Here is a 24,783-nt window from a genome sequence, read left to right on the forward strand (position 1 = left end):
TGTGTAATATAGAGATTGACAAAGGATGTTTTTTCTGACAAGATAACAGGACCAAAATAGTAAGTCTTCCTCTGCTTTTATAAAAAAAACTTGTCCTGTTCCTTCACAGATTGAAGCACATTAGGTGGAAAATCAGAGCAGAATCTGGGTATTTTTCAGTAAATCAGCTAAAATATTGAGAAATCATTTGGATAGACTACACCAGTTGCAGATTTTGGGGAATCTCACCTGAAGAGGGTTACAAAACAAAAAGCTATAAGCAAACAATCCAATGGCTCTCAGTTTTATTAAATAAGCATCTCTCTCTCTCTCTCTCTATATATATATAAAGTATAAGAAGTTTAATATTATTAAATAATTGTGCAAACCTTTTACACTGGGGCGGGGGGGGACACAGACACACACAGGTCAGCCTTCTCTTAGATTCTTCTCTCAATTTTAAAAAATACATTTGCAAGCTTTAAATACCATAGATCCTGTGTAACAGCTCTCCAAAGGCAGTGATCACTGGTAATGAGAATAATTTAAGGGACAGTGCACTTATATTTTTTCAGTTGAAATACAGCAGGAAATAGTTAATGACTCTGTCATACAGACAAGCTCTGGGTGCATAAGAGAAGTATAAAAGCTGAACTCTCACCCTAGATTTAACAGAAATAATCATTTGACTGCTCTGAGTCCTGTAGTACTCATGCCTCAGGTAAACTTTGGGCAAGTGAAGATAAAATAGCATTTCAGCTCTGTGGAGAAAAGTCCTACATCATCAACGCATGTTCCTTCTCTGTAGCATGGGGTTCTAAAAATTACTGTGGTCAAACATTGTTCCTTGAAAGGTTCCTGCCTGGGGTCTGGTGTCCATCACAGCTAAACATGCAGAGGTCACCTAGGATTTTTTAGCTGAACTATTGGAGCAGACCCTTTGCATGCTCTGACTTTATTATTAAGAATTTCAAAATGCCAGAATTATTTGAGGCAAACTGGCATTAAAAGCATGTAGGGAGGAACTCTCCTAGATACATTTTGGTGCTTTTCTTTGTGTGTTTGTGGGTTGTTTTTTTAATTATTTGTTTGGGGGTTTTTTGTGTGTGGTTGTTGTTGTTTTTTTAATTAGGATCTTCCTGCTTTTTCTAAGCAGCCACACCTTCTGTGTTTCTGTTCACAGTCCAAGCACTTTTACAGAAGACTGGTGCGAGGGCAGCAGCAACTACAGCAGTTCACACTCATTACTACAGAGACTTAGAAATGCCACACTGGTTTCACAGCCATAGTCACTCATGTTGTCTTCAAGACTTACATTATATTTGGGTCAACCAAAAAAACCCAAAGAGATTTACAAAATTTTACGACAATTAAACAGTAATGTTTAATTCTACAAATAAATAAAGCCAACTACTACAGCTCAATACAACAACAGAACTAAGTAATGAAATCATCTAAGTACAATTGAATAGATCACTGACATGTAATTCTTACAAAAAACAATAATTGCCACTGATGTCCTACAAAGTGTTAGATTTTTGATTCATGAATTGGAGGTTACACACTTTCAAGTTACAAATTATGTGAAAGTTATGTAGCTAAAGATGAAAGATCAGTAAACCAGAATTCCCAGAGAACGCTCTGGCCCCAGTAAAGCACTGAAGTCCACTCCTCAGCTCTTGCTATTTGCAGAAGGCCAGGCCTCCCCACTTTATTTTTTTTTCTGACCTAGAATTCTAATCCATGGATTTTATTAAAATATAGTTTCTAGGACTGTTCTTTCACAGTTTTAAAAACATTTAAATACCATGCTCTCAAAAAAGAGCATTTATACAAAGTCTTGTATTTACAATATAGACAGTTTTGATCAGGTGTTAAGATCAACTCTTCCAGGTAAGAAGAAATCTAAGCTTATGCTCTGAAGATGAATGAACGTGTCAGGCTTGTAAATGTATCTGAAAACAGATGTGGATGATTGAATTACCACTTAAAGTAGTTGATGAGGGAAGACAACATCACATACAAAAGTTTCATTACTTCTGAGGACTAAACAAGCACAAAATTTGCAGATTATTTCCACAAGGCTACACTGTCTAACCACCCATCTAAGGTGCTAACAGCTTCTTAGAAAAGGACAATTTGCCTTCCAAGTGCCTTAGGGAAATAGTATGCTGGGTTGGGATTGGCACAGCATTCCCATTGTTAAAAAGTAATTATTCTATCCATAAGACAAAAGTTAGTGAAAATTAAAATGACCAGACAAATCCTGCAAAAACTAGTATCTCCCTAAACCACCCAACACTTCCAACAGAAACTTCTGCTTAGTTTTCCACATTGGAAAACATAAAAAATACCTCCTAACCTCTCCTTAAAATAGCTTATATTGGTAATTCGAGAAAAAGGGAACAAACATTTTTCTACATACAAATATTTAATTCCATGCAAGATGGAAAACGTGAGTGCACAATAAACTTCATTTGATACCTAAATAATTTATAATTTATAAATTAACCCGTTAAGAGTAAAGCAGGGTCCAATTATATTGGTACATTTAAACACATGCAGATGAGTTAACAGCAACATTTTTACATAAAGTTTAGTGCAAGAATGTATCTGCTTAATAAATAGACTAAAGAGAACTATGTAATAATGCTTTGAGGTGTACACACAGTATCTGTGTACATAATAAACTGGTTCTGAAAAGTTGTCCTTGTTTGTCTATTAACAAGTGCCCATTTTAAATAAGTTTAAATAATTACTCATGGGCTACTTCCCTGTGACACATGGTGTCACAAACGTTGTGGTGAAAATGTAATACTGAAGTTAATCTAGAGAATTATATCTTTTTATACACAGTTTTTATACAATCAAGAAAAAAGAGATACAATTTGTATCAACAAACAAAAGGTCATTTCTGGTTATTTGAGGCATTGCTCTCAGCTGCTTATACCATGCAAGAGAAGAGAATAAGAATTAATTGCAAATTAAAAATACAAAATGATTAGTGAAAAATATTTTTGAAAACTAGTCAAGAGGTAAACCTGTTTTCCCCAATTATTATAAATGCCTGGAGATTTTTTTTCTCCATTAACAGAGACAATAACCAACTCACTAAACCTTAAGCTAATTTTAAACACCAAGTGTAAATACTGAATCACCTTCAAGATAACTTATTTCAAATCCATACTGACATGGTCATTATGTATGTTACCTGTACCAACACACGAATATTTATCCTGTGTAAATGAACTGTAGTTGCACCTGTAATTGTGGTTTGTTGTTGGTTTGGGTTTGGCTTGTTTTTTTGATGTAACAGGAACATATTTTGCACATGATAAAGAGCTCCCAAGGTATTTTGAATCAAACCAACCATTACAGTAACACAAGTGGAGGAAATTATACAGCTTTGTTCCTCAAACAGATAACTGGAAAGCAGCATGCAAGCCATTATCAAAACACCAGAAACAACCCTGACTGCAGCCTCACGTTCAGTGTGTTTCACAGTAAGAAACATTTAGGCAGTGTCACACCTTCTCATGAAGAAACAAAAGGCCAGAAACCAGGCCTTCTCGACTTTCATGAAAAAAAACTACAGTAGAAGTCAACAAGTCCTAGCTCGAGACATATCGAGTTAGTAATGGTTCGAAATGCTGAAATATACAATGGATTCAAAAAAGGGCGTCCAGTCAGTGCAGCTTAAAAAACAACAAACGCCTCTTTTGGAGACATTTAGCTACAAAGGTTCCCACCGAGAGCAAGGTCCCAGTTGTGCAAACAATGGCACAGTAAGTTAAGTCACCTGTTGAAACAGGACCTCTGAAAGCCTTCCTGAGGCAAATGCACACCTTTGCTGGATCTGAACAGCCAGAACCAGGCTAGCTTTGCCACACCCCCAAACTGCAACACCTCTTTTCAAGAAGCAGCCTCCATCCCCTCCTCCAGTTGCTCTTGTACAGCCCTCAGGATGTCAGGCTCACTCAGACACCATCCTCCCTGACGAGGAAGGGCCGTGGTTACTGATGAACTTCATGTTAACATCCAGTTTCTGCTGCTTCAGGTCGAGTAATCCCATTTACACAAACCTGACAATTTACTTTCAGCTTGTCTAGTCATCTGGGCCAGCAGGTGATTCCTGCACAGTGCAGAGGTGATTCTGAAGAGAGAAGCTACAGTTAAGCTCCCTGTAGTTTATTGAGTTTTGGTCCTAATTTAATAGTGTTTCCCTTCTGATGGCTTGAGCCAATGGATTGGACAACATAATAGATACTCAAACTCTTGGGAACAGTTTTGAAATTTAAGTCCCAACAACAATATTGACATTCAAAAGCTGAAGTCAGCTTCTCCTTTTACAAATTGAGCATTTTCATTTTTTGTCAAGTTTACTTTTTCCTCAATATTTGATATGGCAGCAGGCAGTGTCAATGGCAAAGCTGAAATCCCAGGACTCAGCTGGGTATGTACAGAGCAAATTGTTAATAGGCCCATTCGGTATTTATAAGCAAATTGAAAGTGTACACTGATACATGCAATATAATTGCTAACAATAATTTTGTAGTAACAGCTTTGAGACACTGGATGTGACATTGTAATTCTTAATGAGCTATCCATGCAGCAAGGTATGCATTTCCTATAAAATGCTATTAAAAATCCCTATATTTAAAATCTTAAAATTTACAATACAGTCAATTCTTCTATAGCGAATATAAGTATATTAAGTATATTAATTGCTACTGTGTACAGAATTTTATACCATCTTAGTAGAAAATATTTACAACAGATCCCTCCTTCTTCATTTCAGCTCTCCCCCAGGCCCTGTATGCTGTCCAGTTTCCCTTATCCAAAAGAGGCTACAAAGCTTCAACGCCCTGTTCTTAATTTGGCAACAATCATAGCTGCCAGCTGTTGTGCATCTGTCATGTGGGGATTCTTTTCCATCACTGAAAGAACAATGCTAGGAGGGAAAATATTGCAAAGGTTCTTGTATGTTTGATACTGATGTTCTGGGATGATACGTGGTTCCTGTGGCTCACCACATATCCCGATCCAGGGGTTCCTCCAGAGCTGCTCCATCTTCTCAGGCATGCTTCTTACCATTACAGGTTCGTAACACGGCTGCATGAGATTGTTACTCAGCGGATACGAGTGGTAAGTGTAAGAGTCTGATGCACAAGGCAATGGGTCCCAGCTGGCATGCTGCTCCCGGCACAGGGGTGGCCTCCTCTGCCTCCCAGGGTTACTTTCATAAAGCCGTGAGTCAGAAATACTGTCCATTCTTGTCATCACCAAGGCACGGCTTGGCTGGGAAGTTGATGGGTGAACATTTTGAGGCACAGGGTATTCTGCTGGACAACTGGACCGTGCTCCAACAACTGGATGCTGAGCATGTAGGCCTAAGTGGGAAACTGACTGTTTGCGAAGGGCTTGCTTAGGCTCCTCAGCTCCGTAACTCTGAACTCTACTTAAGGCTTCATGGTACCCATGGGAAAAAGGCTGCAGACGATTTTGCGGTGGCAGTCTGTGGATCTTCACATTGTCTTCTGGACTGGCATCTGCTACACCCAGGTACAAGTCATTGTAAGAGGAATAAGAATCATTACTTGTATGGCTTAAGCAATTGTCAGGACAGGGGCTTGAGTTTCTAGAATATATGCCCTGGTCCACATCAGCCCCGTAATAATCTGTGTTACGGATACTACTTATGCTCAAGTTGGAGAAATCACTGAGTAAGGAGTAATAGCCATGGTCCCCCAAGGACTCGTATTTGGGATACTGCTCAGTATAGCTAACTGAGGTGCCATGGCTATTGGTGACTAGTATAGGAGGATATTGCACACTGGACATATGCTCCAGTGAAGATTTCTGATGCATGAACTGTGAGGAACCTGGCACCGGGCTGCTTGCAGAACGAGTATTTAATGCCCCAGCTGCATGGCTTTTTGGAGGAGGGAGTGTTGGAACACTTAACGCAGTAACCAGCGACGGGACAGAGCTGGCCTCGAACTTCCGGGCTACTGAGAACTTTTCCTCAGGCTCCACAGCTACTGATCTAATGCTTGGATCTGACTGACGTTTTGGGGCAATGCGCTTCACTTCAGAACTGATTTCACCTTTGGAGCTGGATGGCCCTGTGCCACATTTGGCCAAGGCTCCCTCACTCATAGTTTTCACAGCAGATAATTTGGCACTTATTCGAAGCTCATCCGCTACTGACCTTTGAGGCTGGTTTGCCCGTTCTGGGTGGTAATATTTACATTTGTGCCCATAGGTGCACTTTTTACCTGGAAGAAAAGTGTTTTCAGGTTAAATACACATATTAAATACACCAAAAAACTAATCAACACCACCAGTTGCTATCTTTGTATCTTTCACCACTTTATATATATATATATATATATATAAAACAATATATCTATATGAATCCCCCAAGAAATAATTATATATATTATATACACATGCAGTCACAGACTGCTGCTTGCATCCCTGAGTGTCACTGCAGCAAGTAGCTCAAGATTTCAACCCTGACATCCTCCACGCTATTTAAACCAAAACAACTCTAACACAGTTTGTATAGTTATGAATCTCCTTCCCTGAATATAGATCAGAAGAGCAAAAAGTTGTTACCCACAAGGTGTGTCTGCTTGTATCCACAAGGCCTATCCTTAAATTTCTGCTACATTGTTTTTATTAATATGTGTATAAAGGGTATCAAAATGCATATAGCGATTGGATGGCAACATGAAAAATGGTTTGATTTTGTTTTTTTTCAGTAATGACAAGATGTTCATCAATTTCTTGCTTCACCTACCTTTCAAAGCAACAGATCAGTCTGACTTAGGCACTTACCATAAGGACATGGTTGTTTCTTATGCTCAGGAATAACTGGCCTTTTCCTTAAGAAATTTTCAAGGCTTGGACCATGGCGTCCTAAAGGATCATCAGGAGGCATAAACCTAAGGAGAAAGAAATGAAATACGAATTTCAGCTTTTACTGAGGATTCTGAAGTAGCAAACTCTCTTACTTTCAAGGAAAAATCCATACTTGTCATTCACAAAAGAATACATGAGCAGCCGCTCCTCGATGAACTTCTTCCATTCTGGTTTTTCATTTTGAAGATCCCGGTAGTTGTCATTTGATACGATGATGCCATCTGAGTCAAAGGCAAGTTTTACTATGAACCGATCATCATAGCAAACCACTCTCCTTCCCTGAACTCTTCGAGATGGAGTGAAAACAAGGATTTTTTCTTTCTCCAATTTACGTAAGATTTCTTGATCTGTAAAAGAATTTTAGTTGAGTAGCTTTTAAAAATGTTTTAAAAAGAGAGAAAAGCAGTCTTTGAAATATGAAACTTCTCGCCTTCTTTTCTGACAAAGCATTTTGTAATTATGTTAATAGATTGTCCCCATTATCATTAAAAAATGCCTAGATGCAGAGTGCCATTTTATTTCTGAGGTTTCAAAGCAGTGGGCAAATGCTCAGTATTTTGACTTCTTAACCCTCTGCTCCTCTGTAAACAACCACTTACTTTACTCAGTCCTCCTGAACATGTCAAGAACTCAGTTGTTACTAATTACAACAGCCTTCTTGTTCACCTGCAGTGAAACCTAAGTACTTTCTTTGCATGAACACACACTCTGCCTCTTCAGCATTCAAGATAATTCCACTAAATGAGTCCCTAGTCTGATACTACATATTTTATATTCACTCAGCAACAAAGCAGCAGTTGCCATATGCTCAACAATGTTTACTAATGGGAAAATTATAACTTCTACTGCTCAAAAGTGTTGAAATTATCCCGTAATGTTAAAAAAACCCAGCCCTCTTTACAGGTACAGATACTTCAATGTTTGTTTCCTCACCAGCGACACTGTTGTGTTTGCAAAGGACCAGTTGAGTGCAACATCATCCTGCAGCACCACATCCACAGCCCAGCAGGCAGCACCCACCAGAAATAATGACACGCTTGTGTGCAATACTTGAAGAATTTGACCAAAGAGTTCAAGAAAATCTTGATCTCTTACCTGTAATTGGTGCATCAGGTCGAGACTGTTCTTTTCTCCATGCAGGCACAAACACAGTGATATCTTTGTGTCCTTTTTCCAGAAACCAATCAACAGCTAGCTGAATTCCCCGGCAGGAAAATCCTTCTTTATTCCCATGGCTGAAGAACATGTAAAAGTTTTAGAAACAGCAAGTACAAAAGTTACATTTGGCTTTGTTTTTTGTTGTTGTGGTGGTTTTGTTTTGTTTTCTTCTGAAGCTGCCATGGTCTAAGGATATAAGGGAAACAAAATCTGTAAACATAAGTAAATCTTTTGATTAGACCTGCTTACAAAATTGGAGAAAGACAATTATCCAGATTAGTCACCAGCATAGTCCAAAAAATTGCAACTGAAATAATGAATACAGAAGCTGCAATGGTGCTAAAGCATTTTTCTTTAATTTTGTGCATTTCAGATTTTGCAAAATTTAATAATAATAAATAATAATAATAATAACAACAACAACAATAATAATAAAATACTATCCTTTTAAATTTTCAGGTGCATATGCATTTTGTTACAAGGGGGACTCGATGGCCCTTTTGAGTGCCTTCCAACCTGAGATATTCTATGATTCTATAAACAGAGTCAGTTCCAAGACAGGCAATAGTAAGAACACACACACTTTTCTCCAGTTGCTGCCACATCACGCTCAGAAGAAACCCAAACAGTATAGAGACTGCAAATCCAACAGGGACAGAAAAAAGGTAAAGAAAAAAGCAAAATCCAATACTGGCGATATTGCTTTAGGGAAACATCTTCTGGATTGATGTAACCACAACTTGGCGCTGGAAAATCCTGTATGTGAAATATGCTTTATACAATCTAGGGGAGCCCTACATATTTCAAAACTGAGAGTACTCAAAACACCTATAAAAATCTGGATTTTCTTAATACACTGGAAAAAAATTCAGACCACAAATTATTTTAGAGCAGAAAGCTGATACTAAAGGGAAACCTACTGTACAAACACTACCTGAAGAAATCGTGGTATCACTGATCACTACACAGGCTGTTTAAAGAACTCTCTCAGAGAAAATCAGACTTTTTCAGTGATAAATAATTGGGTAGCTGAACTGTGCAGACATGCTCAGAAGTGTCATGGGACAGGTATCTCTTGAATTAAGTGTCGACTCAGCAGCCACGTGTACATGTCTGAAGCTACAAGCACCACAGCTGTGTAAGCCAGCATGTTTGGCACATGCACATCCCTGCACAGACACAGCTGGGTTGTAGCTGGATTCTGAACAGGCTTGAGCAGCAGGAGCTCAAATACCCCGAGGTCCCCTGTGTATCCTCAGCATACACTGCATGTCATTTTAGAAAGAACTAAGTTTTCCTCTCTTATTTGGTTGCCTCTGGACATTTGTCCTGGTTTGAGCCAGGATGAAGCCAGTTTTCCTTTTACTGATTTTTTTTTCCTTCAGTAAGCTTTCTTTTAACTAGCACCAGTGTGTTCCAACTAAGGCTGATAAAGAGTTTTCCATCCAGCAAAGTCTCTCTCTTTTTCTCTCTCTCCTTCCCTACCTGGGTGGGAGGGGATCGAGAGCATTGTTGTTGAACGAGTCAAACAGTAACAACATTAAAGAAAAATAATTTTCAACATTGTTCAAGGACACTTGAACACTACAGCTACATTGTTAGAACAAAAGATTTGATGAAAGAACCTGGTTTGAAAGGGGTGGAGGGGAATTGTAATACAGATTACATATAAAGGAGCAACAGCATAATTAGAAGCCTGAACTAAAGAGTCCGTAAAAAGATGCATTAGCAGTGTAAATACACTACACAACTTAAAATGACTTTACTATCAATATTTATTTTTCTCATAAATATTTTAGTGATTTATTCTTTTCAAATGTTATGACAGGGAGACCCACCTCATAGCCACATTGCTTCCATCAATGACAATTGGCCTCAAGTTATCACTGTTATCCACAACTTCATCTTCAAGTGACAATTCAGGGCTTGCTATTTCCTTTGTGCAAGGGCCTCTTGGCACCAGAGTGCTAATGGTACTGCTGGCACTGCTCTGTCCCTCGGGTTCACTCTTGTTACCAAGTCTCACCAGCTCTGCCAAAACATCATTGATGAGGGCATCTGCTCCCAGTTTATTCAGTACAGCCTGGATCTGATCTCCCGCATATCCAAGCTTTAAAGCAAAATCCATTTTAGCTTGGTATTCTTTGTCCAAATTTGCTTTGCATTCATCTAGCTTCAAGTCTTGTGTGATACTGCTCTGTGAAAAACTTGGGCGATCCAAACAAGGGGACCGACAGAGCGGCCGATGTGGTTTGGTGGAAACCTCCTTTTCTCTCCACTGAGTGTGGCTACAGCTGGTTCTGAAGTATGGTTGCTCAGGTTCACTTTCTGAGCTCGTCCATTCCTCAGATTCAGCACTGCATTCCCCAGCATCTTGTTCCACATTTCTGTCTTCTCTGGAGTTCCTCTTCTCCATTTTTAACTTTCCTACCATAGACCAGGCCGTCATCACGTTCAGCTTCCAGCCAGAGAGCTCAGTCCTCTTTCATCTCCAAAGCCGCCTGGAATTCATACTCAATTGCATTGTGTTGGTCAATTAAAAGTTTACAAGAGGCTAGAGTTAATTTGCCTTGCTTACTATGTTCTGGCATAAACATCACCACCATGAAGTTCCTTAAAAAAAATAATAATAAAAAAAATTAACTTTTGACAAACTCTGCAAAATACTCAACTACAAGGACTTTGTTTACAAGTCAGCAGAGGTCCCCAGTCACTCACAGTTCTGTGTAAAAACTGATCATCATGAAGCATGTAATTATGTTGTCTCTTTAATCACAAATTAAACTCTTTCCCACCCCCAGTTACTCTACATGCAAAAAAAGATTACACTTCCTACACAATAAACTTATAGCTGGAATTAATGGAATATTTCAGTAATATTTGAAGATAATAAACCAGAAAAGGGTGACCCACCACTTTCACTAGAAACCTGTCTTTATAGTCTTCCAGTGCAGGAGAAACAGCCTGTCTACATGAAGAACAGCTCTGTGGAGTTCCAGCCTGCACAAAATCCAACAAAACCCATCCCAGCCTCTTTCAGTCTGGGTTTCCTACTGGAACCAACCAGTTAAGCTCACTGCAAGCTGGCTGCTAGATGTGTAAAGGTGATTATAAAAGATTAAAAAAGCAAGTTATCAACACACTGCAGCCTCAGCTCCTTTATTTTTCTAAGTTATGACACTGTACCACTTTGGCCCTAGACAAAGAGCAGAGTAATTCTGCTGGCTTAGGTTTAAAGATCTCCATTCTTTTTCCCAAGTTGTCATAATTTATTTATGATGTAATAGCATTAGAATATTTTTGGCTTTTTTTTAAACCTCCTATGCCTGTTTTTTCACCTCTAGTAAATAATGCTAACCTATTCACCTGTGGAAATCTTCTACGAAGAATCAGCCAAAGGCTTTTAAGTCTGGAAATAGCCTTGAAAGTGTCATGAAGAGAAAGGAGGTTGTTTAGGTTTTCAGATTTACTGTTAACTTCTCCATTGGTTTTACAACAATTTTTCAGAAGTCATCCATTTAAACCAATTTTAAAAGACCAAATTCACATTCCCTTATAAACACTTAGATAATAATTTAAACTACAAGCAAAATATGTTCCTTTCCAACCAGAAATTAAATCAAGCTGACACATTCAAAGAAACTATGATTTTTTAAAATAGCAATAAAACAATCTGGACAACACTAGTACTATTATTTCCACCTTTAATTTTTTTTTTTTTTGTAAATGACAACAATACAATTTTTGCTCTTAATTTTCCCCCTCTTTCTTAGCTGGAAAATAATGTAATTTATCTTCATATAAACTGATTTAACCATTTTGTTGCATTGTCCCAATTCCACATACGTATTTCTAGTTTTAAATTATATAAGCAGTTTATCATAAATTTCATTTATCCTTTCCTGAAAGCAAGCTCTTAACAAGAAGATAGTTTCATCACATTCAGAATCTAAATAATCCTGAATTCAACATTTAAAGTGTAAACAAAGAAACTTCCATTAGTGTTGCTTGCATTCTCACTTCTGTTGCACTCAGGAAGAAAGCAGCTCAGGTACAACCTGTGTCAGGAAGCAATATTGCATATCTAGGACTACTCCGCACCAGTCCCATACTGGGGTTTACTATTCTTTGGTTGCTAGTGATAGATTGGTGGATCTGTTATGATAACTCACTCTACGGAAACTCCCACTTCTGTGACTCATCTTAGAGTTTCTTGCCTTTTTTTTTTCATTCATGGCAGCCTTTGGTTGGAAGCTACTAACTAAGGGAACATTAGCTGTTGCATCCCTCTCTTGAATAGCAGTGGAACACATCTGGTCTGTGATCAAATATTTGAGATGGGATTTAAAAATCCACTAAGAAGAAATAAAACTCTTGCTATCTTCAAACTACTTAAAAAATAAATCACAGTGTTTATAAAAATATCCTCTTCACATCCATCTAGGATCTTGTGAGAGAAGCACTCAAAATCAAAAGGTCCTGTCTGTATCAACTGTAGGAATTCCTACTTAACTGTAGGAATTCCTACCTAACTGTAGGAATACCACTACTTAACACAGCACCTTTGCACCCTTGGGATTAGAAATCAGACTTGCAGTACTGTCATTCAGCTACAAAAACAGCCCTATGGTCTCTCCCTCGTTTCTTCGCAGCCCAATCTAGAGCCTACTGCAATCCCTGAAGCTACCTGTAGCCCCACAGTTACCCCTACAGATGTGTTATGTGTGTTCACAGACTACAATGCAGATCCTTATCCCTGAGCAAGCCAGCTCTCAACTGTGAGCAAAGATCTAAGTACAGAAGCAGGTTACTACTTGTCCTCAAAGTGCAGTTGTGTTTTCCTTAACTAAAAGTGCCACCCTATTCTGGAGCCCAGGAGCACTACAGGACAGATATCACCTCCTTTCAGTCAGTCAGTGTTTTGATTTAACCAGCTGGTCAGTCCCTGCCTTTGTCAATGTCAGCAATCTAGCCATCATCAGTATCATCACCCTGGAGAGGCCTAGATGCCCTGTTCCTGGAGAGCAAATGTCTTTGCTCTGTGCCATTCTATGTCTGAAACCATATTTGGTCTTCTTTTATTTCTGAGTCCCATTTAAGTACCTCTACTTGCTGTTATTACCTCTTCACCTACAGCGTGGCATGCCTTCAGTAAATCCCCTTTCTCAGTGGACCACATGGTTCTACTAGTTATGTCTATTATTTAGGCCTATCAGGGAAATTAGTTCAGAGCATTTAAATTCAGAGACTTGAATTCAACCACCTATCTCAACTGTACAACTATTTCCTTTGCAACAGTCAAGCTAAAGGAATTGCTGACTAAAAACTGTAAGTAGGAACTTCAGAAATTCTTTCAAAAGAAGTCTGATACTGCCAGTAAGTAAAGAACAAATGAGATACCGACCAGATTCTATCTTCATTCCTCAAATAGAAGAAAGGCCCAGGGAAGAGTTGTGGCCACTGCTCTTTACATCTGCTCACAGAATCACAGATCGTCGAGGTTGGAAGGGACCTTTAGAGATCATCTAGTCCAACCCCTGGCTAAAGCAGGATTGCCTAGAGCACATTACACAGGACTGCATCCAGGGGGGTGACACTGTACCACAGGAAAGGTGAAATGGTGTTAAGCAGATACAAGATTAACATTTTATTTTGACATTAAGTCAAGTCCAAGTCCTCCATCTTTTACTGCTCTTACATTTTCTAATAATTTTCTGATCAAGTTTTTTTATTTATTTTATTAAGCTGTGTGTAAGTAGCTTGTCTTGCTTTCCCTTCACTAGAACTTCAAATAACATGAGGTCCTTGTTTCACTGTTTCTGTCTGTTGCCATTGAAGCCTAACCTGATAAAGAATTTTAAAACACATTTCTAGTTGCTAGCATTGCTTCCTGCCTCCCACACTGCTTATCGATTCTCAAGGACAGCTTGTCAAACCCCAGCTGTACTGTTCTGAATTACTAACTAGGGTTGCTGCTCAGGAAACCCTGAGGAGCTGCAAACTGCTGGTTCCAGCTGTTAGCAAGGCTGAGCTGTGAACCTGTGTTACACACACAGAACAATGCACACAGAAACACACACAGAACTCACACAAACACAGGCAGCACCAAGGGCCTCATCCTGTGCCCCTCTCTGCCTGACAAAGATCAAGGTCTGTCAGTGGTAAATACACACATTCACATGCACACATACACATGCACGCACATACACGTGCACACACACACATACATATACACACGCGCACACATGTATTTGGTTTCTGTGGCAAGATTTTGGTAGCTGGTGGGCTTCTGTGAGAAGAGACCTGGAGCCGCCCCTCATGTGTGACAGCACCAGTTTCAGCCAGCTCCACCATGCACCCAGCGCTGGCCTAAGCCGAGCCCACCAGTGGTGCTGGTGGTGCCTCCATCTCCCTCAGTCTCCTCTCTCTCATCCTCCACAGACACACACATCCCCAAAACCAGCACTCTCATGGGACCCCAAGTCAGTCTCTCCAGCAGTTGGCCTGGGCCTGCTACTCCCTCTGGTAGCCATTTCTTCCAGTCATCTCACTCTGGAGTTACACACAAAGATATATGTGGCTTCCTAGTCACAGTCATAGTCATCACGGCGGTAAGGGACCTCTGAAGATCATCTAATCTAATCCCTCTGCTAGAGCAGGGTCACCTACAGTAGATCACACAGGAACACATCCAGAATGTCTCCAGAGGAGACTCCACAACCTCTCTGGGCAGCCTGTCCCAGTGTTCTGTCACACTCACTGTAAAGAATTTTTTCCCTTATGTTTAACTTGACCCTTCTGTGCTCCAGCTTGTGCCCACTGCCCTTTGTCCTGTCATTGGACACCATGGAAAAGAGACTGGTCCCACCCTCCTGACACCCCCTGTAGATATTTAAAAGCGTCAATGAGATCAGACACCACAAAAACTTGCCAACTAGTTCAGTGTGACATTTGTTAGTGATCATGCACCAACACATCCTCTACTTGCCTGCACAACAGACACACAGGTCCCTAGAGAGCCCTTCACCCACAAAAATAGTTAGAAATGGAGTCTACTCACAAGCAAAACCAGAACACGGAAAAACATAAATAGAGCAACACTTGATTTTGCTGGTAACAACAAAACTCAGAAATGAGTCAGAGTGCCTCAAAATTTTCTCCAAGATGGAATAAAAGCTCATCTCACAGATCATAAACAATACCATTGTGTGGCTGAAATGTTAGTGTTTAGTATGAGTTACATTCTCTCCAAGGACAGCCTAATATGAACACATATTTCTTCAAGAAAAGAAAGCTAATACCAATGAAGATACAATAACTCAGAAATACATATACTGCAGCTTTAAAAATTTAATTCTCATGATGTTCATTGCTAAGCAACCAAGTTTTCTTACTAAACACCTCTTTCAGCACAGTCACGACTGACTAGTAGAACTGATAATGTGATTCGGAGATGAGTGAAGCAAAATTGTATACATTTTCTTCATAAAGGGCCAACTGAAAGCATTTATTTAATTTTGCTGGTATTAAAATGGAAGGAAAATGTCTGCTCATTAATAAAGTACTGTAATATTTATGAAAATAAAATAATTGGGAATTATTTAACAATTACTATTCAAATGGCAATTACTATTAAAGAGCTGGTGCTACAAATACTCTTCAAAGCCTGTTTATTTCAGCTGAACCAACAGAATCAAGAGAAGACAGGGTAAAAGAACAGGCTGAACAATGTCTGGTCCCTTATGACACCCTCGTTCCACCATCTCAGTGTGCTCTGAGCCATGCCCTTCAAAGCACATACATCTATTAGGAACAACCTTAAAATTATTTTATTAATTAACTCCTTTCAACAATTCTTAATCAACTTTTAAGTAGCTTTGTTTTCTGTCACTGCAGATACTAAACCACAAAAAAACCCAAACAAACAAACAAAAACCAAAACCCCAATAAAATCCCCAACCCAAATATTTTCTCAAATGCCTCTCTCACCTGGTTAATAAATGACAGTGATTCTAAACCTATTTATTTAAGGAGAGGGAAAATTGTTTTCCCTTGTACATTTCTGAGATACATGTAGTTAACAAGTGATTTATTTTTTTTAGTAATACTTCAAGGAAAAAAAAAAATCTAAGTGAATACTGACAATGACATGGTAACATCTAGGGGAGTTCCTCATGCATAGTGAAGAAATATTCCAGATTTCTCCTTTTGTATTTCTTAAACTGTCAAATAATAATCTTCACAAGGATTAAAAAACCTAGCACGTTTTTAATGAAGAAAATTGAGTTACTCTGTCCATGGCTTCAGTGTGATCTTTAATGTCTTAGTATCTCTCTTTATTCTTCATTTCACTAACTTAACATTAGTGTACTCCTCTGTGTGGATTCTTCCCTGTAAGACAGGCACACAGGGAAAAGCACTTTTCTGGAAGAAAGTTGTTCTAAATAATAGCCAAGACTTTGACTACCATGGCTATTTCTGCATCACCAGGAACTGACTGAAGCACACAAAGTCACATATCCAAACTAAGTTTCATGTAGCTAGGCTCAGGCACTCAGAGCAACAAAGTCGTAACAACACAGGGTGTGTAAACCTAGCATGATTCCAGGTTACTCTCCTACAACACAGGAATGAGGGAAACCCACTCTCTGTCATCCTCACAACTAAACCACAGGCAGGACTGGTACACTATACAACAACTACACCCCATGATGACAGAGCAGACAGTGCACAACCTGACACAAAAGCTGGGAACTTTCTGATTACGCACAGACTAATTATGGTGAAGTATCAGCCTAAAACCATGGAAACAATACGAATAGAGACAAAAAGAAAGTGAAGTCTTTAGAAATTGTTCAGAACCACTACATCCACCAGGATCTTCAACATCGCAGCGTGCTACAGCACAGACTAGTGGCTACTCTACAGACAACGTTCTTGGCATTCGTTTTGGTGACCTTTAAAAACTTCCCCACACATGGGTAACAGCTATTTTGAAGACATTACAATTTGGGCCTGCAACATATAAAAAATCCAGAGACCTCAAAATGCACTTCACAGGTCTTCAGGAATGTGACAAAACAGTATTTATTAGGCAGTAGTTATTGTCCGAGGACACAGACAAGGAACAGCTCAAGCTGCACAGATGACTCTGGACCGGGGAATAGCCCTTGATTTTGAAAACCACAGTTCTACAGGGCTCATGAAAAAAGTGACACAACTTAACCCTGGTCTTTCCATGGCATCGAAGGACCTTGTTGTTGCATTTTTACTTCAGGAGCAGTACAGATACTACACATCACTGCTTGCTGCTTTACATATTTTCTGAGGCAGTAAACTACCTACTGAGCAGAAGAGCTCAAAGCTGACAAAGGATATGAGTCACAAATAAAATGGTAGCTTTTCCTCATTCTAATTATACACTTAGGTGGTACACATCTGCTGGGACAGATTCAGAATTGAAGAAAAGCAGAAAATATTCTAAAATTAACACTTGGATATCTTGCAATGGAATAAATGGAAGAGTTGAGCAGTTTGACATTACGTGCAATTCTCTTTTGTCCTTAATAAAAAGGGCTGGTGATTTGTAGTAGTTTGCCTGTGTGTTTATACACCTTGAACCACTAGATTTCCCTATTTGCCATTATTTTAAACAGAGGTAACAGGAATATATTACAGCTTACACATGCAGACCATAATAATACATATGTTGTAATTCAACAGGAATTAATCACTTTCACTAATTTATTTTTTGATCCTTAGAAGGAATTACTTTCAGCATGTAACAAATGCAGTTGCTTAGCATATTTAATTTTAATTTACTGTGCCAGGTCTTGCAAGACTGTAGGAAAACAGGATAAAATAGGCTTTGTAGACAACCTTCCTGTCTAAGTTGGCCATTTTGAAATCAAAGTGACTCCAAAATGTGACGCTTTTACAAAAATACAACATTCATAATTTCTAATCACAATTTCAAGTGCATCTCTCAGTAATATCAACAAGATCATATGACCAAGCACTCTGCATTTCTGTAGCAGGATCTGGAATAAAGAATTCTATATTTATTTCTTTAAAAACTGTACTTTACATAGTTTTATTAAGACTGTCCTGAGAGCTTTTGTACTTAGCAAGCAAGGTTCACATAAGCATCAAATAATTGACAAACAAATTGCACTTATATTGTGATAGAGCTTCCATAAAAGTCCAGGATACATGAGTCACTCAGTGAAGGAAAACAAGTGTATCAGGCTTTAACCAAGATAAAAGCAGCTGGCTTCTGATGCAAATATCTGGCATTAACATCACTTACGGTACTTGGCTCACTGAGGAGTGAGGAATCTTCCTTATTTTAAAGGAATACTTATTTTAAGATACTTAAAATGACCACGTTCTAATACTTTTTGTACTTTTAAATCTAATCAATCAAATGAACTTGTTTTTCCACTCTAGAAGAGATGGTCTAAATCAAAGACCTGAGCACAGATCTGCTGTGCTCCTGTGACCAGTGACAGGACTGGGGGAAATGGCAGGAAGCTGCAGGTTTAGGTTGGATATCAGGAAAAGGTTTTTCACCCAGAGGGTGGTTGAGCGCTGGAACAAGCTCCCAGGGCAGTGGTCCCAGCACCAAGCCTGCCTGAGTTCCAGAAGCATTTGGATGATGCTCTCAGACACATGGTGTGATTCTTGGGGTGCCCCACACAGGGACAGGAGTTGGATTTGATGATCCTGATGGGTCCCTTCCAACTAAGCAGATTCTATGATTCTATGATTTATTCACATGCACTAAGTCAAACAGCATTTTTAGCAGAAGCGTTAAAATGGCAGATCAGAGTTTTCAGCCCTTTGATAATTAGTGCCATATAAATGACAGTATTTTGATTCAGTTCAATGGATTTTTTTTCTTACCTTACTAAGCAATGTCAGTCTCAACATGTTAATGGGAAGTTTCAACACTGTCATTTCGATGAACAGAGAAACCAAAAATACTTTGATAGAGTAAACCAAATGTTCCTTTAATCAGAAGTCTCATCCAGAAGCAGTTTCTGTGTGAGAAACCTGTAAAACAAAGGTAATTCTGTTTCTAAAGGTCTCAATATACTGGGTAGACCCTCAGATGCTACACCACTCAACAAGAGTGGGGTGTCCTCAGCTGTTGGGACACATGCTCTCCAGTAACTGAAACAACCACTTGAGAAGCTACTAAAAAACATGCCAGAAGCAGAGACAATGAACTTGCTCAGTAGGCATCAAACAGCACCTTCATGGAGAGCAGCAAGAGGAGCTTAAAGGCATCTTGTGTCTTTAGTTTCTCACACCTCTCACCTCGCTTTTGCAAAAACAAAGTCTATCGCTAATTAGTCTGCTTTGAGCAAGGTGTTGGACTACAACAACCTCCTGAAGTCCAGTTCAAACTAAGTATTCTTTTATTCTTAGATTCATTCATTCTTGTCATGGCAACACTGTTCACTTCCAAGGTGAAAAAGGTGGGAAGTCATCTTCAAGAAGACAAGAGAAAAAGCCTACTGCTTTGCTTTCAAAAATGAGAACAGCAAACCCCTATGCTCCAGCACCTCCACCTCTCCCCTTCCTGAGGGAGCTATATATGTACCAGGCCTGACAGAGGAAGTGTTTTGTGTGTGGTGGGTTATTTTGTTTCAGGAGGTGCTTTTTTTGTTCATTTTTTCAATCAGGAAAACCTAGAAATCAGAAATGGGAAACACTTGGCAATGAGTCTGAAATTATTGCTTGATCTTTAAAAAATTTGTAAAAAGGCAGCGGGGTCAGAGGGGGCAATCACATGTGGGTTTGGGTTTAAAATTTTCAGACTTAAGTTTTGACTTTATATGATTCAGCTGAGGTGTCTGTGGGCTCATTAGAGAAACATATATGTTAAATTTCCTGTGGATGTCCTTACTAAAAATAATGAGAGTCTAAACTTTTGGCTTTAGCCTAAGGTTGATACTCTGCCCCTGTTACAACATTCCTCTCCAGATAACTGAAATAGAACTTGACTCAGATAATCAGAACAGATATTAATATTGATGGGGGAACTCTCTCCAGATGGACTGAATGTGGAAAAGGAGCTCTTCCGTTTTAACTATGTAACCAACCTTGGCCTATGCTAGGACATGTAAAAGGCCTTAATCATGCTGTATCATGACACCTTAATGCAACTATAGAAGAGGCCCACAACAAACCATGTAAAGCCAATGTTTTATTTTGCCATGGTGACTCAACCTGGCAAGCAATGTGAAAAACAACTCATGTCAGAAAATTAAACACAATCGCTACCTTTAAAACTCAAAGGACACTTTAGCTGAAGTACTTACTTAAATATAGAAAGAATGGATATACTTGAATCTAAACTGCCAACTAATGAAGAGTCTTCCTTATTATAGCCACTTTCACAACTAAATTGTTCATCTCAAAACAATAAAACTACATCTTAGGAGATGCCATCCTGCTTAGTTCTGCACTTCTGAGGATGTTTCCTAAACCTGAAATGTATCAACTGCAACACTACGTATCACGGCACCAGAAAGCCTACATCTGTAAAGATGGTCATAGTGTTCTTGCTTCCAGATGAATTCTCTGTGTGAGCATGAACATTTCATATAAAATATAGATTATCAACAAGCAGGGACAATTTACAGGAAATTAAAAAAAAAAAACAACACCTTAATAGATGTAAAGAATGTTTAAAATACCAGTATTATTACTCAAGCACGTTTTTAATTTATAATGCCTAGAAAAAAAATAGGCTTTTATAATAAACTTACAAAACCATACGTTTATATTAAAGGTATCTCTGTTCATCCACACACTCATGGCCTTCAAAGCTCTTTATGTCTAGCAGAGTCTGATAAAACAGGATAGAGTTTTCAGGGATGTGTGTGAGGTCTAGGTACCATTGCAACTACTTTTATTTATCTATTTATTTATTTATTTTACATTATGAGACAGACAAATCAATATACCAGACTAATGTACATGTGACAACACCTGGAAACTTCTTCTGAGTTTACGAATTACATTTCTTCACCTTTCCAAGCTCTGCTTCCATAACTAAACTTACCTGCTGCCTTCCTTATTCTCAAAAGCTCCAATGCTTCTGTTCTTGACATAAACAGTAACAGAAGCAATTTGTTTTATTTCTATTACTCACAGATCTATAGCAGAATTGTAAGTGTTTAACAAAATGACATTTTGGATGTAAAGTGGCCAAGAAAGTAAAATCCTCTATGTAGATGTCTCAAATGGAATAATTTGCATTGGAAAAGGCATCCAGAAAGATCAAAGAACAGAAACCCAGAATTTACCTCATTCACAGCAGTTGACAGTAAGAATTTACTTTCTTACTAGCTCGTCTGCATATAAAAGTGTCATGGGTAGCTCTTCACTCTCGCAACATCTTTTGTTTCCATCCCTTCTGAATAGTTAATTTGGATGCCATTAGATTTTCTTTTTTTAAAAAAATACAACTTAAAAGAGGTAATTCAGATGAAAATTACTTAGGGAGCTTTACAGATTACTTCTATTAAAACTTGCTAAGCTTTAGATCATTTTAGAAGACAAACAGATCAGAGGTTCAGAAAATGTCAACAGGACTAATATATGGAAAACATGTGACAGTGAGGAAGACAAGACATATTCCAAAGACAGTTAAATTGTTCTAGATTTGATGATGACCTTGACATTCCCACTAACCCATTTTTCCAGCAGGAAGCAAAGATAATTTTGTAGGTGACATGAGCTATACTTGCAAAACACACCTTTCTGTTCTACATACTATAGTTCATTTTTAACATCTGGCAAGTGAAAGCTGCACCTTATCAACAAAGGATGCCTCCTGTACAGAAATGACTACTAACAGACACGTTCACTTCAATAAACAAACATTCCAAGCATAAGAAATCAGATGGATCTGGAACGCTGCACACTCCAGCCACTCAGAACTACTGACAAGCAAAACAGACATCTTAAATGACCAGTATTTTAATTTTCTTTCTATTCCTACTTCCCATTTATAACAACACATGCTAATCACTGAAACAGACTGCAAGATTAAAAAAAAAAATAAATAGTATCACACGTATCTCAATAAACCCAAATCAATTTAGATCCACATTTAACAACTTAAGATGAGACAATACAGCTTTTGATTCAAATTTATGGTTTGCTAAATTGCGAAGGAAACATACAGCTTTTTTGAACTATCATCTCCAAAGGATCAAATGACAGTTAGAAAAGCAGACAACTATGAAAAATATAACTTAAAATTAACTGGTTAGAAAAACTACCTCAAACCTCATGTATACTGCAGGGACCAGCTCCTTATTCACACTTGCACTATAAAGCAAAACAGAAGGATGCCTCGATGATCACTATAGCAAAGTAGTGACCATCTGGTACACTCTTCAAAACTCCGTATGTCACCCCCTTGCTTTCGTTAATGAAAGTTTCTTGCTACCCTTCTTTATGTTCAGACACTGATCACCTTCATACACAGCACTCTAAATGCAGCCTTCGTCATCCACCCTTGGCACTCAGAATTAAACGAATCCAGGCGATTCCGTCCCAACTGCCTAGACACTTCACCCACCCTGCGACAGCAGCCTCCTGGGCCCAAACCGCCCTCCTGCAGGCACCCGGGGGAGCAACGCCCGGCTCCCGAGCAGGCCCCGAGCCTCTGGCCCAGGCGGCACCTGGTGCGGCAGGACCGGCGGCGAGGCCCGGGGGCAGGCGAGGCCCGGGGGCGGGCGAGGCCCGGGGGCGGGCGAGGCCCAGGCCGGGCAGCCGCCCCGCTCCGCGCGGCAGCGGCAGCCCCGGGCACAGGCGGCGCCTCCCGCGGGGCCAGGCCGGGCGGGGCGGCACCGGGCCGGCAGGGGGCGCCCCGCGAGCAGAGCTCCGCCGCCGGCCGCCGGGAGGAGCGGGCTCGGCCGCCGCCGGGGCGCTGCGCCGGCCTCGCTCGGGCGACCCCCCGCCCTCCCTCCCCGCTCCCCTCCCCCCGCCGCGGCCTCACCCGCTGTTGTCGCTGCAGAGACCGCCCGCGGCTCCCTGCGGGATCTGGCGGCGCAGAGGTGAGAGGCGTCGGGGCTCGGCGCGGCCGCGGCACGGGCCCCTCTCCGGCCGCTGTCGCCGCATGAGGGGGAAGGGCAGGCCGGAGCGAGGGGAGAGGAGGAGGAGAAGGAGGGGTGGGGGGCGGCAGAGCACAGCCAGGGTGGGGCAGGAAGGCTCAGCGCCGGCGGGATCCCGGGGGCCGCTGCCTGCGCCTCAGCCGGGCCCGCGCCGCTGCCCGGGCCCGTCGCTTGGCAACCGCGCGGCCTCGGCTGCTGCGCCCGCCCGGCTTCTCGCGGCGCCCGCGCGCCCCCGAGGACAGCGCACGCGCAGCGCGCACGCGCAGCCTGCACGCGGCGCCCCGCGCGCGCCCGCCTTCCCCCTGGAGCCCGGGGAGGGGCGGGGGCCGGGCGCGTGCCGGGGGGCGGGGCCGCGCCCGTGCCGCGAGCGTGCGCACGTGCGGGACCGGCTGGCGCGTGGGGCGGGGCGGGGCCAACGACCGTCGGGGGGCGGGGCGGGCCCCGCGGGGGGCGGGGCGGGCGCTGCCGAAGCGCTGGAGGGAAGCGGAGCCGCGGGCGGGCCGGGAGCGGGCCGGTGTGCTCCGGGACGGAGGGCAAAGGGAGTCCCTGGGGACACATCGGCGGGGCGGGAAGGGCCGGGCGCTGGCCCGCAGCGCTGGTGACCAGGCGGTGTTATTTCGCCCATCACGGAAGTGGCTAATGAAACACGGGACGTGGCTAAATCCCGAGGTATTTCGGGTCACCCTGGGAGCAGAGCAGGGGTACCACACGTAGGTACTTCAGCCCTCAGCTCGCCGGGCCGCCAGCGGGCACATGGAACCTATTGACAGACTAACTAAAGAAGTGTGCTAACATTTAAGGCTTTGCATTAACGTGACGTTTAAGGACTAGATGCCCTTAAGCTTGTATTTGCTCTCTGTTAGTGTCCGTGTTGCTGGTGACTGCCTGCGGCTTCCCGGAGCATCCTGAAACCAGGATCAGCTGTCCCTTTAAAATATGCATCCAGGCCAGTACAACTGGGTTGGCCCAGCTGTGGGAAAATATCTTTCAAATGGGACTTGAGTGCATTTTGAGGGCTCAAAAACCCAATGGGGTACAGAAAGAATCCACTTCCATTTTAAAAACTCAGGAATTGCAAGCAAACTTCACAATTTATGATGCACCATTTTGACTCATCCATTTCCTGATGTTTGGGTTGGACAGCACTGGCATCCTCAGGGTGACTGGTACCTAACGTGGCAGTACACCCCCCAAACGTCAGTTGTATGGTTTACTGGTGTGTCTTTTCCAGCAGTATTTATTCTTAATATTTATTTGAATGCTGTTGTTTCATAAAATGTGTTGCACACATTTTTTAATAATCGATCTGTTCAATTAGAACGTACAGTGATTGTCTAGTCCAACTTTCTGACCACTTCAGGATTGATCAAAAGTTAGTGTGTGCTGTTAAAGGCTTCTTAAACTGTGACAGGCTTGGGGCATCAACCACCCCTCCAGGAAGCCACTTCCAGGGTTTGACCACCCTCTCTCCAAATAAATGCTTCCTAGCATCCAGTCTGGTTCTCCCCTGGCACAGCTTTGAGTAGTTTCCATGCATCCTCTCCCTGGATGACAGGGAGAAGAGCTCAGCCCCTTCCTCTCC

General features: G+C 41.1%; 1 protein-coding gene across 4 annotated transcripts; it reads right to left on the bottom strand.

Moving 5' to 3' along the window:
• Positions 1–267: 267 nt before the first annotated feature.
• On the bottom strand, positions 268–23,413 carry ZC3H12B (zinc finger CCCH-type containing 12B). Of its 4 annotated transcripts, none has more exons than XM_051630237.1 (7): positions 23,087–23,413; positions 18,970–19,119; positions 9,903–10,677; positions 8,002–8,141; positions 7,019–7,253; positions 6,823–6,929; positions 268–6,257 (listed from the first exon to the last, which is right to left on the bottom strand). In XM_051630237.1, the coding sequence occupies exons 3-7, from the start codon at positions 10,511–10,513 to the stop codon at positions 4,837–4,839; spliced, it is 2,514 nt and encodes an 837-aa protein (XP_051486197.1). In that variant the 5' UTR covers positions 10,514–10,677; positions 18,970–19,119; positions 23,087–23,413; the 3' UTR covers positions 268–4,836. The 4 variants fall into 4 exon arrangements, with proteins under 4 accessions (XP_051486197.1, XP_051486198.1, XP_051486199.1 ...); XM_051630238.1 differs by lacking the exon at positions 23,087–23,413 and adding an exon at positions 22,667–22,880; XM_051630239.1 differs by lacking the exon at positions 18,970–19,119.
• Between the last annotated feature and the right edge of the window lie 1,370 nt (positions 23,414–24,783).

This window comes from Apus apus, chromosome 12 (genome assembly GCF_020740795.1).
Source record: "Apus apus isolate bApuApu2 chromosome 12, bApuApu2.pri.cur, whole genome shotgun sequence".
In the NCBI taxonomy this organism is placed as follows: domain Eukaryota; kingdom Metazoa; phylum Chordata; class Aves; order Apodiformes; family Apodidae; genus Apus; species Apus apus.